Source organism: Pyxicephalus adspersus, chromosome 7 (assembly GCF_032062135.1).
Source record: "Pyxicephalus adspersus chromosome 7, UCB_Pads_2.0, whole genome shotgun sequence".
In the NCBI taxonomy this organism is placed as follows: domain Eukaryota; kingdom Metazoa; phylum Chordata; class Amphibia; order Anura; family Pyxicephalidae; genus Pyxicephalus; species Pyxicephalus adspersus.
The window spans coordinates 78,941,684-78,958,119 of NC_092864.1; the positions used below are offsets into that span (position 1 = coordinate 78,941,684).

At 36.3% G+C, this 16,436-nt stretch overlaps 1 protein-coding gene across 3 annotated transcripts in view; it reads left to right on the forward strand.

Annotated features, from left to right (window-relative positions):
- Positions 1 to 284: 284 nt before the first annotated feature.
- MRTFB (myocardin related transcription factor B) overlaps positions 285 to 16,436 on the forward strand; it is a 31,944-nt gene continuing 15,792 nt past the window's right edge. For 2 of the 3 annotated variants that reach the window (XM_072419023.1, XM_072419024.1), the window contains exons 1-8: positions 286 to 466; positions 1,908 to 2,077; positions 7,867 to 7,983; positions 9,623 to 9,870; positions 10,478 to 10,628; positions 11,081 to 12,076; positions 13,263 to 13,388; positions 14,541 to 14,702. In XM_072419023.1, the coding sequence (XP_072275124.1) occupies positions 340 to 466; positions 1,908 to 2,077; positions 7,867 to 7,983; positions 9,623 to 9,870; positions 10,478 to 10,628; positions 11,081 to 12,076; positions 13,263 to 13,388; positions 14,541 to 14,702 (2,097 nt within the window). In that variant the 5' untranslated portion in view covers positions 286 to 339. Of the gene's footprint in view, positions 467 to 1,907; positions 2,078 to 7,866; positions 7,984 to 9,622; positions 9,871 to 10,477; positions 10,629 to 11,080; positions 12,077 to 13,262; positions 13,389 to 14,540; positions 14,703 to 16,436 lie in introns of all 3 variants that reach the window. The other variant, XM_072419025.1, reaches the window with a different exon arrangement.

Genomic DNA, 16,436 nt, shown 5'->3' on the forward strand with positions numbered 1-16,436 from the left:
TCACCTAGTGTTTGACAGTAGGCACCCAGGGGGGGTAAATTTAATGGTAAAATACCACTTGTCTGACCCAGCTTTACTCATACCTATGTCGGAATCTAAGACCACTTCTGATCAATCAGTTCCAGGGGATTAGTGTTGTCTGTGGAGTTCCAACTTTTCCATACAAATCTCTATTGATTCTGGTATCTGCAGAATTAAAGTGATTGTAAATCATCCACTTTCCCACAATGTGGGAATAAAAGAAAAAAAATCTTTGAGGTAATGCAATAAAAGATATGACAATATTTTCTTTCTCCCTGTGTAGAGACACTTGCTGAGCCATCCCTGCAGGCAACTCAGATGAAACTGAAGAGAGCACGACTGGCAGATGATCTCAATGAAAAGATTGCTCAGAGACCCGGGCCAATGGAATTGGTTGAAAAGAACATACTACCAGTTGATTCAAGTGTTAAGGAAGCCATCAAAGGCATGTATTAAAAAATGGATTTCCTTTGTAGGCCAATCAAATGTAGAGAATACCTATAAATAAAATCTGACTGCAGGCCTTTATTGGTTTGATAAATATTAAAGTGTGCACCTTACAGGCTTTACTAGTCTGGGTTGCTGATCTGGCCAGCTTCCTATGAGGTTGCCCAAGTTGGTGCAAACAAATTGCAAGACGCCATGTTAAAATATCAGCCAACAAATTTCATTTGGTAAAAAAATGTGTTTCTGTAAACATAAGACTGAATTCAGACTGGTGTGCCAAGCAGTACTGCTTTGTTAAAGTGCATTAAGCCACCTCCTACAAAAGGTTAATATTGAAATGAAGGGTGATCAGCATCTGAGGGTGATTTGCCAACTGTCTTTATAGACTTGAACTGAAACAGCTTTTTACTGTTTGCAAGCTTTGCTTTATAAAACATTTTTAGGCCTTTTGGAGAACTGAAATTGGACAGAACAGTAAAAAGAAAAATAGTTGCACTGCAAGGCATTCACATATACAAGCATTTGCAAAAAAACTCTTTGTTACACCTTTGCTACTTTGTTACTTATGATCAGGGCCATTTCTAGGAATACACAGCCACACATGCTTGAGGTACAGTGGTGGCAGGAGTGCCATCAAGGTAATTGAATATAGAGCATTTGTGGGTTAAATTGTTAAGTGTCCATGGCTATAGGGGCCCGTTGGGCATGCTGCTTTTCATGTAGCAGGGAGTATTCATTGAAAAAAAGAGCAGAAGGACCAGCTCAAGTTGATATGTTTTAGGTGGAATATTTCACTTGCGCTGTGGTTTTACAGGGTAGACATTGTGCAAAGAAAAAACCCAATCTAAACATTAAGGAGGAGCTCTGGGTATAACCTGCTGCCTTCTAGAACTGTGATGAACAGACATCAGAATTTTCTTGTCTTTTACAGAAATAGCCCTGCTGATGATGCCGAGGTTTCTTTTATATTGTAGAATTTTCGTAGTAGTACAGAATCATAATCAGATAATGGTAAATATGCTGCATGTTCCATAATGCAGTGCTGACAAACATTTGGGGTCCGTCATTTGATGCCGGTACCTTTATCTATGTAAAATGAAGAAGGGCTAGCTCGGAGTGTTGTAGTCTGTACTTTTGCATTCTGAGATTCCCTTACTGTTGAACCTTCCGGTTAGGTTTTCTTATTTGTAGCAAACAAACAGATATTTGTCAATCTGTAACCTAAATAAAGACTTCCTCAAATGTATTCTGTCTGGAGGACTATTTTATTGTTTAAAAGCTTGCAGAGTTGTCAGTAGTACATAACATGTTTTTGATCTGGATCAGTTGGGTTCCATTGCAGATTTATAGGTAAAGAATAAAAAAAATACTCATTCTTAAAAAAATAAATCTTTAAGATCTACCAAAGATTTTTGAATTCTTTTTTTTCCCATTAACAGGTCAAAATACCTTTCCAGAAAACACAGATGCTTTTTCATTTGATGAGGACAGCAGCGATGCTTTATCACCAGAGCAGCCAGCAAGCCAAGAATCACAGGGGTCGGCTGCTTCTCCTGGAGAGATCAAAACTAGCGAGTCAGCTTCTCCCATATCCAACACCAGAATTCTGGTATGTTGTTTAATAAGTTTAACAATGTGGAACCTAAATATATCTAATGTCTTGTCAATTTTCACATTGACAACAATCTTTCATTGTTTTATGCTTTGAATAAATACCAGTCCTCCGAATTACAGATTTCTGGATGCAAGTTATACTCGGCTTGATGACCCATGAGTATTACACAGGATGCAGTCAGTGAACCAATGCCCTCACATTATCTATGTATATGTATAAAATTAGATATTTAAAATACGCAATGTTAGACTTTTTGTTGGGGGATTTTTACCCCATAAATAACTTGGGATATTTATTTGGCCAATATATCACAGAAACAATGATTTTCTATAAAAAAAAAATCTTTATTTACATAGCTTAAAAAGTGTCTCCACTGGGAATCAATGTAGTTTACACAAATATCAGCATGTATGTTTAACTACTGGTAGTACTTAAAATTAACCCATATATTGCTAAGTTCCCCATACAAAAATACATAAACATAAATTGCTTTGGGTAAAACATATGGTTGCATGAGAAACATCATAATTGACATTATCTTGTCTTTGACAGTTATGGTCACATAGAAGTTGGGGTTTAGATTTAGTTTAAATATTCTCAACACGTTTCGCAGTGTTTTTGTTACTACTTCATCAGGAGTAAGGGATACAGCTAAACAAAGTAATTAGGAAAGATCATTAAAACATTATATTATATTAACAAAAAAGTAATTGCATAGATAAAAAGGTTGAAGATTGCCATTAAGGTAAAAAATCGCCTATGTCTCAAATTTAATATAATAAGTTTATAGTGAATATACTTACAAGCAACTAGTATGAGCTTAGAGTAGCTGGGGATTGTAATAAGATGGCAGGCAGATATAATGGACAAAGTAAGAAACTCCTTAACCTAATATAAAACAGATGGTTATAAACAAAGGCTATGTTAATAATAAAGTAGCTACTTTAGACCAAATGATGAAAACTAAAAGTAGAAATAGATGGTCATTTCACTTACTGGTAAAAGTCAAGTTTACCTCTCATGACTTGCAGCTCTACCCAAAAAGTATTTCTTAGAATGTAACATTCAGCAACAAATATGTAGAACATGTTTATTATACTGCGAGATTGCAAAGTACTGTTGTCAGAATCATGTAATGTACAACAGCATTTAGGTAAATGTAATAGAGCGCATTTATATAAAAAATGCAGGTTTCAGGACCATGTCACAGTATAGCATAGATAACACACGGCTCAGGAATATGCAACGTTCAGCATAGTATATAGTGTGCAAAAATATGTCATATTTAAAATGGCATACGGGGTTTTGTAGTTAGAATTAAGTAATGTCAAGCAGAGCAGACACAAAGAAGTGGTTAGGAGAATGTAACATACTTGCTGGTCAGATAAAGTGGAAATAAATGTAAAAAGTAAGAGCAAACACATAATTTAATGTTGAAGAGACATGCAAGGTCATTTTTACAATAAAGCAAACTTAACCTGTTTGCAATTTTTTCTTTAATGTGACCTGAGCTTTGCATGTGCAGCTCATTGTACAATTGCAGCATACCTGGCTGCCGGGAATGAATTACCCCGGCACGCATGTGCAGTACAGTAGTTACATCATTCCCACCCATAGCCTGTGACTTTTAAAAGTAAGTCAACTATTGCAGTTCCCTTGTTTCTATCCTCATGGACCTATTTTAGGTTTTTCTAATTTTTTTTACTTATTTTTATTATTTTCTTTACCTCCACCAACTCATGTGAGTTTGTCTTCTCAAAATTTTTTTATTATTTTTACTTTTTACAGAAAAAAAAAAAAATCCCAATTTAGTGTTTATAGCCCTTATGAAATTTATAAATTTAAATTGAAGCCCTTTTGATTGAAGACATGCAGGTTTGCAGAGTAAAATGATTGAGCTTGTTTTCCCTTCAGGTATTTCTTAAATGCAATGTAAATTTTATAAAAAATTAGAGGATTCGTGTTCATACCGAAAAGATATAGCAAGGATGTAAATATAGTGAAATTTGGCATGTGACATGACTATGGACTTTGTACAGTGCTGCATAATATGTCGGTGCTATATAAATTCTGTGTATAAAAAATTGCAGGGTACCTTTCTGTTTGTGTAAAGTCTGCTTTAAGTTGCATGTACTTCTCCAGCTACAGTACAAGTATATGAAATGCACAACTTGTACCGTTCTGGTATTACAGAGACAGAGTGCTAGAAAAAATCCAGACACATTAATAGGTATACAAATCCAAATACCAATACTTATAAGGATACACAAAGAGTTCCAGAAAACAGCATTGATTGAAAGCGGAAGCTTACCATTCACATTTTCATAAACAGTTGACCTTAATTTTTCCCTGGAACGAACAAGCCTTTTTATTGCTTACAGGGAATAAAACGTCATTAAGTGTCACAACTGAACTCATTTATAACATCTGTTAATTTTCATTCTGGTTTATCTCACCTCTTACTCTGCATGAGTAGGAGGTTGTTTAAACCAACTGCCTGCCCTAAAGGGGAAATTGTTCACACTGACAGTTATGTTCAACCAACGTGGTATGTTATTTGTAAGATGGAAGTCAGTGGTGTTCCTTTTCTTGGCAGGGCCTGTTGTCTCAATGATTTCCCTATTCTGTGCCCATGATAAAGTACTAGAAGGCTTCAAAAGTAATTGCTGGGCTTTGGGAAATTTCCCCGGACACTCAGTAATGAAGGTTACTGGAGCTTCTGAAAGCACAGCAACAGTTTACTTTGGAAGCCATGCAGACTTTTATTCTGGATTAGGGAATACCCTAATAAATGTGTATATATATTTTTGCCAACCATACAATTTTTGAAGCCATCATGATTTGAAGTCTATGGTTTAAAAAACATATCATGGCAGTTATGCCTACTTTCTTGTTAGATGCTCCCATCAAGTAATATCCAAGAATCTCAATAACATGATTCCCATGCTTTTGTATAATACCTGTTTTGTCAGAAAATATTTAATACATTTGCTAATTCTCCTTAATTAGGAAATTTTCATGCATGTTTCTTTTGAAGCTCATCAAATGTTACCCACACCTTTATGTCACACAATTATATATTCCATTCCTGCCATCTTTGCATTAAGCCCGGTGAAGCCAATGGATTAACACTGTTATTACTATGCTGTACAAGTAATTTTATTGTCAAAATTCACACCAACCCCTTACTTACGGGACATATACTATGTTTATTTAGGATTAAATCTAATATAGTAAAGAATGACAGTGAACAGAATAAATAGTACCTGTAATGGAGAATACTTTGGGCATATTCCTGGCTGTAGAGACAGATATACCGTATTTTTCGGCGTATAAGACGCACTTTTTCTTCCCCAAAACTGGGGGGGAAAAGTGGGTGCGTCTTATACACCGAATACATGTTAAATATAATAAAAAAAAATCATACTCACCCGATACCGCGATCCCGCGATGCTGCGTGCTTCTTCTCCTCGCTCTCCTCCCGGCTGCAGCGCGTGTCTCCTCCTCCTCTGAGCGAGGAGAAGCCGGCACACGTGCCCTCGCGATCCGGTAAGCAGGCTGGATCAGCCTGCTTATGGGATCGCTGGGGTATGCGTGTCGGCTTCTCCTCGCTCAGAGGAGGAGGAGACACGCGCTGCAGCCAGGAGGAGAGCGAGGAGAAGAAGAAGCCCACAGCATCGCGGGATCGCGGTATCGGGTGAGTATGATTTTTTGGCACAGGGTGATCAGAAGGGGATACATTGTGTCAATGTATCCCCTTCTAATCACTCTGTGTCAATGTATCCCCTTCTGATCACTCTGTGTCAATGTATCCCCTTCTGATCACTCTGTGTCAGAGTGATTAGAAGGCGATACATTGACACAGAGTGATTTTTTAGTATTTTGTTCAGAATCTTTTTTTTCTAGGTTTCTCTCGTTTAAAATTGGGTGCGTCTTATAGGAAAAATACGGTACAACCTGAAAAATAGTCTTCCAAATATATCATTTACTAAATAAACACCCAGAATATAATTTATGTTGAAAACATTTAGCAAAAGACCCTTTAACAAGCCTCTGTTTTTTTTCCATTTATCATTATAAATTGCTGCGATCCTAAAGTGACTAATTATGTTCATTATGTGTTATACTTAGTCATGTCAATCATATGGAATTTGTCTTTGCGATTGTCTGCGAAAAACCTTCTGCTTATTAACGTTTAGTACAATTCATGACTATCTCTTAAAGGCAAACTAGAGTCCTTGTAGGATTGTTGGGATGTAATTTTATCACAGAGTGTTAATCATTTGTAATTCTTGATTCTCTCTAATTTGTTAACACAGAAGTGTGGAGCAGCCATATTTACTTAGAATTTACAGTTTACCATTTTCAGGTTAAGAGTGGGCATAGATAACTCTACAATTAGAAATTTTCCCAGTTCAAGCATCACTTGTGCGTGTTTTACAAATACACATTTTTAGATGGCAGAGGATTTCTAGAGCACTATAGGTTACCTAAAATAACAACACAATATTAGCAGATACTAAGAGATGGAGAGAATTGGAGGAAGATCAGTGCCCTGCTCACATCGGTTAGCTTTAGGCCTTCATTATTACATAAAAATAGTTGTGAAAGTGAGCTCAGTGATGGGTAAAGGTAAATAAAGTGTTTGTTGCTGTACCCCTCAAGAACAATTAGTGGTGCCTCCTAAAGCTCCAGTCACTAGTTTAATGTGAGCTTGCCAGCTGTGGATAGGTCTGTGGTAGTTCAACTCATTGATAGTCATTGGATTGAAAAGATTGTGGATTTAGGTCAGGATACTCTTTGTGTATGAAATAGAACATAGTCAACTAAGTTTGAGGGTTATGTGGTTGGTGTTAGATCTGTTGGTTGTGAGCCCTGCAGTCCGTGTCCTAGGATTACTGTTTTATGAAGCCTGCGCCTCAAAACTTTTCTCTGCACTGTTATTAGGGGTGCAGACAGCAGAACCTTTGACCAACTGATCTCAAACCAAAAACTCTCAAAATGGGGGACCCTTCATTTCCTAAAATTTGTTGGTTAGGTTTAAAGTATTCAGTTTTAAAGTGATCATTTTTTAACTAGTTGAACTTATTAACTATTAATAACGTACTAGTTTGTAAATAGGCAAATGCCTTCTTACCATGGTAAGTTGCCCACACACATTAGTGGAGTGTTAAACACCTAGAAATGATCCATTCACTTTTTGTGTGCTGAACTGTCCTGGAATGGTCTGATCATAAAATCACCGTATGAATTGTTTGGCTAGTGGTGGCTACAGGGCACCCATAAGCACATAATATGCATGAAAACGTGGCCTCCTGGTCGTTGTCTATTGGCGTTTTGTACTTCTGTTTATACCTGTTCTCTGATGCACAGAATCTCCAGTCATTTTCCAGGCTGTCGTAGCTTGATGTACCCAATGACACATTTCAGACTTTCTTTAGGTCTCATCATACTCTGTGGGTTTTGTATTCCCAAAAGGAGTTTTAGAGGTGGTATGTTTTGTTGTCAGGACTGCATTAGGGCTCATTAAAGAAATAGTGAGTAAACTGTAAAATTTAATTTGAATCTTGTGTCACAATGTCTGACGTCTCAGTTTACTTTGTACAGTTTATATCATTTTTTTAACCACATATGTTTTGTTTCCTATAAGGTTTAGATACTATGTTATTACTGATTTACTAAACATAGTTCACAGTGAGGAAAGCAATCATACAGTATAATGTAAGAATGCACATACAGTAGGTGATTTTTTTTGTGTAACTTTTTTTGTTTCTTGCTTGCAGAGCCCAGCAATTAATTCAGTTGTGCCTGATTTTTTTAAACCTGCACCAACTGCTGATCCTGCAACCCGGTCTCCTGTACCCAATACTGTTTTGAAACCTGGACCAACGCTAGTAAAGGTAAATCAAATAAGTGTGTGTATATGTGTATATGTATATAATTTTTTTTCCTCTCAAAAGGTTAAAAAAAATCTAGTTTCCTTAAGATTTACTTTTACCTGTTTACTTAATTGTCTCATCATACATCATACAGCCATAAAAAAACTTTTCATCAATCTTCAATCAATTTAAGTAAGTTGTTGAGATGTAAATATTCTATTCTTTGCATACTTGTCCTTCAGCACACCTTACCTGGGTTTCATGCTAGTAAATTTAGTTGCAATGTATAAATGTATATGGAAAAATTATAAGTGGAATATGAGTAGACACATATGTGAGTCAAATGTATATCTACAGATGTATTACTAAAAGCTACAGTAGGCCTAACGGTGGAAAATCTGTAATGTGAAGCTTGATAGGAGCTAAAAAGATTTACTCACTTCTGCACCTCTTGGTACCTGCACTAATATTACATTCAGTGTTAATTCAATGTTATGATTACTATATCCATAGCTCACAGTATATTAGCATGGGTGTAAGAGGGGAGGCATATTATACATGGGACACTGGTGAGCCTCCATGTACAGTTCCAACTTTTACATTGCCTTTCCATGATGTGTTGTCAACATATGTAGACCCTGATATTTCAGTACCTGGAAGATAAAAAATGAGCTTTGATTTATTATTAATAGAGCACTGTCTATTTGAAAACCCTGTATCAGTTTGATATTCTCAATTATTCCAGAAATATTCAGTGGTGGAATTTTCTTGGACTGCTTTTCTTTTTACTGGGTCTAAAAGTTACATTATTATGACCCAATAAAACATAGGTGCACAATAATGTGCTTTCTGTACATTTGTGATTGTGCCATTCATTTGTTTTGTCACTAAAGTTCAGTGTGCGGCTGGAAATAGTGCAGTCACATTGTTTTTTGGTGCACTTTATGTAAGCAGCCCAGCTGTCTTGTGCATTGCATTGTACCATACTGCCCAGGATATAATCCACAATGTGAGAGGCTCCTTAGATTTTACCTACACAAAGCCTGCTAATTACATGTAGTATTATAGCATTGACATAAATGTCTACTGGTCTCTAGGTGACTGTGGAATGGGTGGCCGTTCTGAGGTTTGGAGTTTTAGGTTTTTGCAAAAAGAAAGATTTTTTTTTATTAAGGCCTGATTTGTAGTTATATACCATTTTTATTATATTGTTAACAATAAATAAGAACTTTGTGTGTGTGTTTTATGTAATTCTGTTAATCTGAAAATTACTTTGTGGGTAATATACCTATATAACTGAGATTTCTAGTGGGTGTAAAGTGTTGCATGTTTCATTAGATGATTCTGTCAATTGAGACTGCTTCTAGTGGCAAAAATAATTCTTCAATTATATGTATTTAATTATTTTATATATATATATATATATATATATATATATATATATATATATGTATATATATATATATATATTCTTGTTTATAAAATACATGGAATGGAAAAAATTGGGATACAAAATGATGAATGTAAGAAGATGTCTGTGTCAAACATACCAGAGATTGAACATAGAGAATAATTGATAGTTTGTTGCCACTGATGTATTGGGTTTAGCAGTTGTGTTGATGATCCGTAATTACATTGTGTCATTTGGATTTCTAAACAGCAAAGCCAACCAAAGAATGCTAATGAAAAACCACGCAGTAAGAAGTCAAAGGAACCCAAACCAAGGGTAAAGAAGCTGAAATATCACCAGTATATTCCACCTGACCAGAAAGGGGAGAAAAATGAACCAGAGATGGATTCCAATTATGCACGCTTGCTACAGCAACAGCAGCTCTTCCTCCAGCTTCAGATTCTCAGCCAGCAACAGCAACACTACAATTACCAGACAATCCTACCTGCACCACTTAAGTAGGTCACAGAGTCCCCCTTGTTCTTTTTTCTTTTCACTAAAATCTCACTTTAGAGAATTTACCTAAATCCTGAGGCCATGGATGACTTGAGCCTAGACGAATATCTGAACATGATTACCAAAATTGGGTTTGTGGAAACATGCTTTTTACATGGTCAGTATATGTCATGCAGTCCAGGTTACACTTTTCTGTAGACAGATCCCTCTTCAACTTTTTTTTTTTTTTACGAATGGAACCTTGCTGTAAATTTAGGTAAATGTTTTGTTTTGGCAACTATGCAAAGATTTGTGGTAAAAGGAAAGATAAGTGACTTAAGGGCTTGTAATAGAAATCTTGCCCTGCAAGTAGACATACCTACATGACTTGATTATCTATTTAGCTCCAACTGATATGAACAATTAGTCATTTTGGATCATGTAAAATTATATAAAACAATTGGTCACTTTTAACATCTGGCCTTGATTGCATATTTTGTGTTATAGAAGCGTTTCATAAAGGACTGTCCTATTCTGATTGTATTTTCCTAATTTGAACATCTAATCACTCTCTCTCAACTTGATTGTGCTAAAGATGAAATTGCATTTTGTTTTTGTCTTTTTTTCAAGGTCATTGACTGATAAACCAAACAATGTAAACACTGCAACCAACAATGTGTGCAATAACGCAACAGCCTCAGTCCAGAATATAGTGAGCAGGCAGAACAGTATCCAGTTTAAAAAGGTCGGACCTCTGCCCTCTAACTTGGACGATTTGAAGGTATCATACTTGAAATGGTTTTTCTCTGTACCAAGGGGCATGCTTAGCAAATCTGAGGAAAATACCTAGCCATAGGCAGCCACAAATGCCATGTGGGCTATGTGGCTTGATAATTTGTGTAATATACCAGTCCTGTTTTCTTAGCACAATTTAATAGTATTCTATTTTTTCACCCCGTTGTGAGCTTCTAATCCAATTCCCAACTCGGCTTCCCATTTCTGCAGATATTTATTGTGGATCATTCTGAAATGGTCTAGCTTTGTCAAGTTTAATGTAAATATAACCCTGAGGTATATGGGTTTTACCATTACATACTATCTTTGAAGTTTTAATAGTACCTAATTAGTTTATTATTAGTTATTTAATTAGTACCCAAATGGCAATTAGGTTTTATTAGCATGCAAAATATGTGTATACAAGCTTATATTTATTCATTTAACTCTTTTTTTCAGGTTGCAGAACTTAAAATGGAATTGAAGCTTAGAGGCCTGCCAGTATCTGGTACAAAAACAGATCTTATTGAACGTTTAAAGCCATACCAGGATTTAAATAATAATGGTGTAACTACAAACAATGCCACAACAGCCACAATCACAACAACGTCTGCTAGTAGTGGTTGCACAGAAGATGCCACAGCAACATTTACTGCAGCAGCCTTTAACAGTCCTTCCCAAAATATGAATATAGAGACGGCTTCATCAACAAATGGAAGCAGCCAAGCGTCTTTGGATGCTTTGAACTCCCCATTACCCATGTCTCCTGCCCCTTCTGAACAATCCAACTTTAGCACAGAAGACACTAACATGACAGACACTTTTGCTGAGATTATGACCATGATGTCTCCTTCTCAGTTTATGAACGCTTCACCCAATAAAGTTGGCATTAATGAGGACAGCATAGGAGCAGCCAGTGTTAGCACTACAAGCATGGAATTAGATGCTGCAGAAAAAGACCGCAAGCTTCAAGAAAAAGAAAAGCAAATTGAGGAGCTTAAGAGGAAGTTGGAACAAGAGCAGAAGCTTGTTGAAGTTTTGAAGATGCAGCTTGAAGTAGAAAAACGTGGCCAACAGCAGCAGCAGCAACAACAACCTTGTTCTAACATTTTAGTAAATGTGGATCAGAAGCACTTCACTGCTAATATTAAGGAGGAGAACTCCATGTCTGACTGCCAGAATTCTACTCCGGCAATTTTGAGTGGCCATTTGATAGGGCAGCCCACAGTAACTACTGGTGCCCAGAGTATTATTGCCAACAATGCTGTTGTCATCAAACATGAAGTTCCCAATCCTGAACATCAGAACATTATCCAGCAGTTCTATGTGACTTCTCAAAGGCCACCACAAGCTGTGGTAGCTCAGTCTCAGGCACTTTTAACCACTCCAACGGCTCAGATTTTACTTCCTGTCTCCATCAAAACCACCAATGCAATGCAGCTGTCAGTAGTTCAGGTGTGTCATCTTTTCTTTGTAACTCTATTGGCAGCAGTATTGCAATATTGTATGTAATTATCAGTTACTAAATGAAGTCTGTTGCCGCATTTTGAATACTTTTTTCTTTTTAGTGTTAATTAAGCATGGTTTAGTATTAGGGTTAGCAAAGTTTTTAGATGATGGCTATAAAAGTAATTCCAATCTGTCTGTGAAATGAAATGGTTATTGAACAGACTATGACCAGTGTATTCTTGGAATGTTTCTGTGCCCAAGTAAAGATTCTAAAAGCACAGGAAGCATACTAACTGCCAGTAGTAGACTGTTTAGGAGTTAAATTGTGTTTAAAATATATGTCTCATAGATAGGAAAATGTATAGAATCGGAGAAAGAAAAGGAGAGAGGTTTGTGGCTCACGCTTTGGTTTCAAAAATAATTTGTGTATTGAGTACAAATAGTGAAATTACATACATACAATTCAGTGGCCATTCCTGTTAAGCAGTTTGAACGACCTAACAGGAATGGTCATTGAATTAGTGCTAAGTTCTGATCTGTCCTTTTACATTCCCTTTTCCAGTACATTGACCTCTCCAGTGCTGTTTGAAGTGTTCATGATTAGTTTTTTACTTTTTCCAAGGCATTGGCACCTTCGGTTGCCCTGTAATGTCAATGTGATCTGAAAAGTGCATTCAGATTCTTTGCTTCTGCAGGGACACTTCGCTAAAGTCCTAATAATTGATGATTGATAAACCCGTACCCTGCAACTTCTTAGACCCACAGGAAAAAAAAATGGAGCGTTTCTTTTTGTGCTGCTTAGGTTTGAGCTGGCCATTTTGTGCAGTAATCCAAGTTCTAATTAGTGTAATATAGGAAATGTTTGCAAGTGAAAAACCATTTGCTGTGATTTATAAACATGGCGGTATGCAGTTTTAGATTCTAGTTATTTATATTTATGTTAAGCTTGGGATAATTTTTGAGGTGTTCTGCTTTGCATTAACAACAGATGTTTAAAAACTAATTCCTATACACCAGAAAAATATAACAAATAAACATTAAAATATATTCTTCACAAATGGAATTACTTTTAAGTGTTTATCAACATTCATCATTATTTTTTATATGTAAACATTATTCAAGGTTTAAAGTTATTTGATTGAAGAAATAAAATCTGTTGGTTTGTTTTTGTTTCCTTTTTGGGCACCCACAGCCAGCAAGCACGGCCCAGCCTTCGGTTCTTACTACAACTGCAGCAGCGCTGGTCCAAGCACCTTCATCTCAAAAACCGCCTGCAGCTCAAGACAAGTTCACTTTGAATAAGCAACAAGCAAGAAAGGTGTGGGAATTATCAGATTAGAGAATAATTAGAAGGAAACCGAGTCCTTAGACTTGGAGGATTAACGCTTTTTTAATAAAAAAAAAAGAACGGGTGTGAAGGAAAATCCTAAATAGTAGCACAGATGTTTTAAAGACTCTTCCTCTTCAGAAGTTAAAAACAAGTATTATTTGCTGCTCAGAGTATTAGTAGCCCTGCTCAGCTCTGTGTGGACTTTTAAATGTCATTAAAGCCAGCATCCTAAAAGTGATTCACTCCAGGTACAAGATCTACCCCCTCCTACTCCAGAGAAAGTTTATTGTGTTACAATGATAACAAAGGTGTCGTACTACTTCTATCCAGTAGGGGGAGATAATGTTTTGCAGTATGTATCGCATATTAAGCTGCATAGTGGGTACATGGGTTTTATATTTTATTATTCCTAAAAAATAAAAACATTTAATAAAGACTTTTTTCAATTGAATAAATGCTGTACATCATATGAAACTGTACAATTATGATTTCATAAAATGGATAGTATGCAGTTATTGGATTATCTCTAAGTATTGCTTGTAGATCCAGACATTAGTGCATTATCTTATGGATAAGTGATAGAGATTAAAAGCTAATATTTAGTTATTGGTATTACTGCTGAATATTTTTTTTATTGTGGTTTTGATAATGGGCGTTTATATTATCTTCAATACCCAGGTCTTTTATACTAGTTGTTTGATCACCTAAAAGGTAGATACAGAAATGATGAAATTTGCCAGTAAGCAAACACAATATTTGATTATAGATAATACAATAATACAATTTTAAAACTGCTATTCTGCTTGTACTGATGGTTATAAACTTCACAGAATTCTGTTGTGTTTGGCAGAAAGACTATTGCTTGAGCGAACTGACTTGTGTGCAATAGTTCACATGCTTTCTTCAAGACACAAGCATTGGATATTGTCCGTTACACTACTGTCATTATAAGCAGTAATGAATAGGCAACATGTTTTTATTGTATGTTATGCCAGTCTGTAATTTTCCTCTATGTTATTACTAGTTTCTGTGACCGACATGTAAAGAGTGAGAGTCGGAAGTCTTAAGAAATGATAAACCATAAACTATTGTATTTATTTGTACTTCATAAATATCTGTTTTGTATGTTTTTATTTGCAGGTTTGTGCTCCAACAACATCCAACAATATATTTACATATCAGCAAAATCCAGTTACCACGGTTCCTCCATCGTTTAACAACAGCGTGTCAACTACATCCCAGACGACGAGAACACAGCTTGCTGCTCCAGTGCAGAACGGTCCTTCAACGGTCCTTAATGAGGTTAGACACTTTCTGATGAAATGATCCTTATGCCTGTGATCAAAGATGATTTTACAAATGCAAATGAAGGCTGGATTTTATGTATGTCAGAATACAAAGGGCAAGGGGCAAAACCCTAGAAGTTGGATTCAGTGGCAGCGCCTTCCATGCATCCTTGTTCAGCAACTGAAGGGGTCCATTTGGGATCATGGTCAGCCCCCTCTGTGTTGTTTTTTGTGAGGCATATAAGGCTATGGTGGGCTGTTAAGAGTATTGGTCTATTTTTGTCTTTTATTGCTAGCATAGTTTAAAATAGATTTTTTACTTGGTAAAGTAAGTGCCATTACTTTCATTCTAATATATGTAGACTAAAACCGAATGTGTTTTTCGTCTATCCTTTGGACACTTTTTCTTTTTGTCTATTTCTTGGGATAATGAATTCAGAGCTTTCAAGGATTTTTCAGGCACCATTTCCCAATGTATTTTGCACTGTAAGCACATCCTTGTATGTGCTGTTAAATAGTTCTTTGTTTAAACACTTAAGCTACGTACACACTTCCAATTATTATCGTCGGAAAACGAACGACGAACGTTCCTGCACGATATATATGAACGATCGTATAGCACCGATCCTGCACATAGAGATAACGACACGATCGTTCGTAGATATTGTACACACAATAGATACGATCGTTTGAACGATAGAGGAACTATGTGCACGACAGGAAAGTGAACGAATGTTCGTTCATCACGCATGCTCTGAACATGGACGATCAACGAACGACCGTACACACGAACGATGTTCAACGATCGTCGCCCAATCCGATCCGCCGGTCCGGTCGTTCGTTTCCAACAATTTTCCTCGTTCGTCTGCGTCGTTGGTTACTTTTTTACGAACGATTTTTTGCCCAATCGATCGTTCGTCGTTCGATTGGAACGATAAAAATTGGAAGTGTGTACGCACCTTTAGTGACTAAAAAAAACAATGAATCAGTTTTAGAAATTACACACTTTTGTTAAAGTGTACAAGGCATCGAAATGCAGTTATCTAGTTGCATCCAATCAAGCTTTAATGTATTATAATGGAGTCCACTCAGTGATCATTTCTGATTGGTTGAGCTTGGGTTACTTTATTATACACTTTATTTTTAAATAAGTCTTCTTATGTGAAGTTTATCAATGTGTGAAGTGTTTTCTGTTGTTTAAGTACACCTGTCAGTTAGTTTTAGTAACAAGTGTGCTAATACGTGCATTTGAACATTCTACCTTCTGACCAGGAAGGTTACAATTCATAGAGATCACACAATAAAATTATTTTGGTGTAGGGAAGAAATATTTTATAACACTCCAGGATTAGAGGCCCCTGGGATTCTTGTATTGCCACACAAATATTCACACTTCTAACCACATGCCAACAGGCATGCATCTGTGTTACAGTGTGGCCCTCCGCATGCCTTCACATCCTGGGCGGTTCACTTCTGTCCGAATTTCTATGTATAAAAGCGGTTCATTGTCTTTCATGATTTTTTGTTTTACACTATAGGCATTTAATTCTTAAGCATAACTCACCAAAATATGTCCAATATGTAATTGTAAACTTTAAATAAAAAAACACAAACCTATAATATAACTGTACATTAGCATATATTAAATAAATACTCGGGGTTACCGCCAGGAAGGGAATTCTAGCTAGCTCCTGCTGCAACCTCTTCACTAAATCTAGGGCTATCTAGGGTTAAAGAACACGGACCTAGG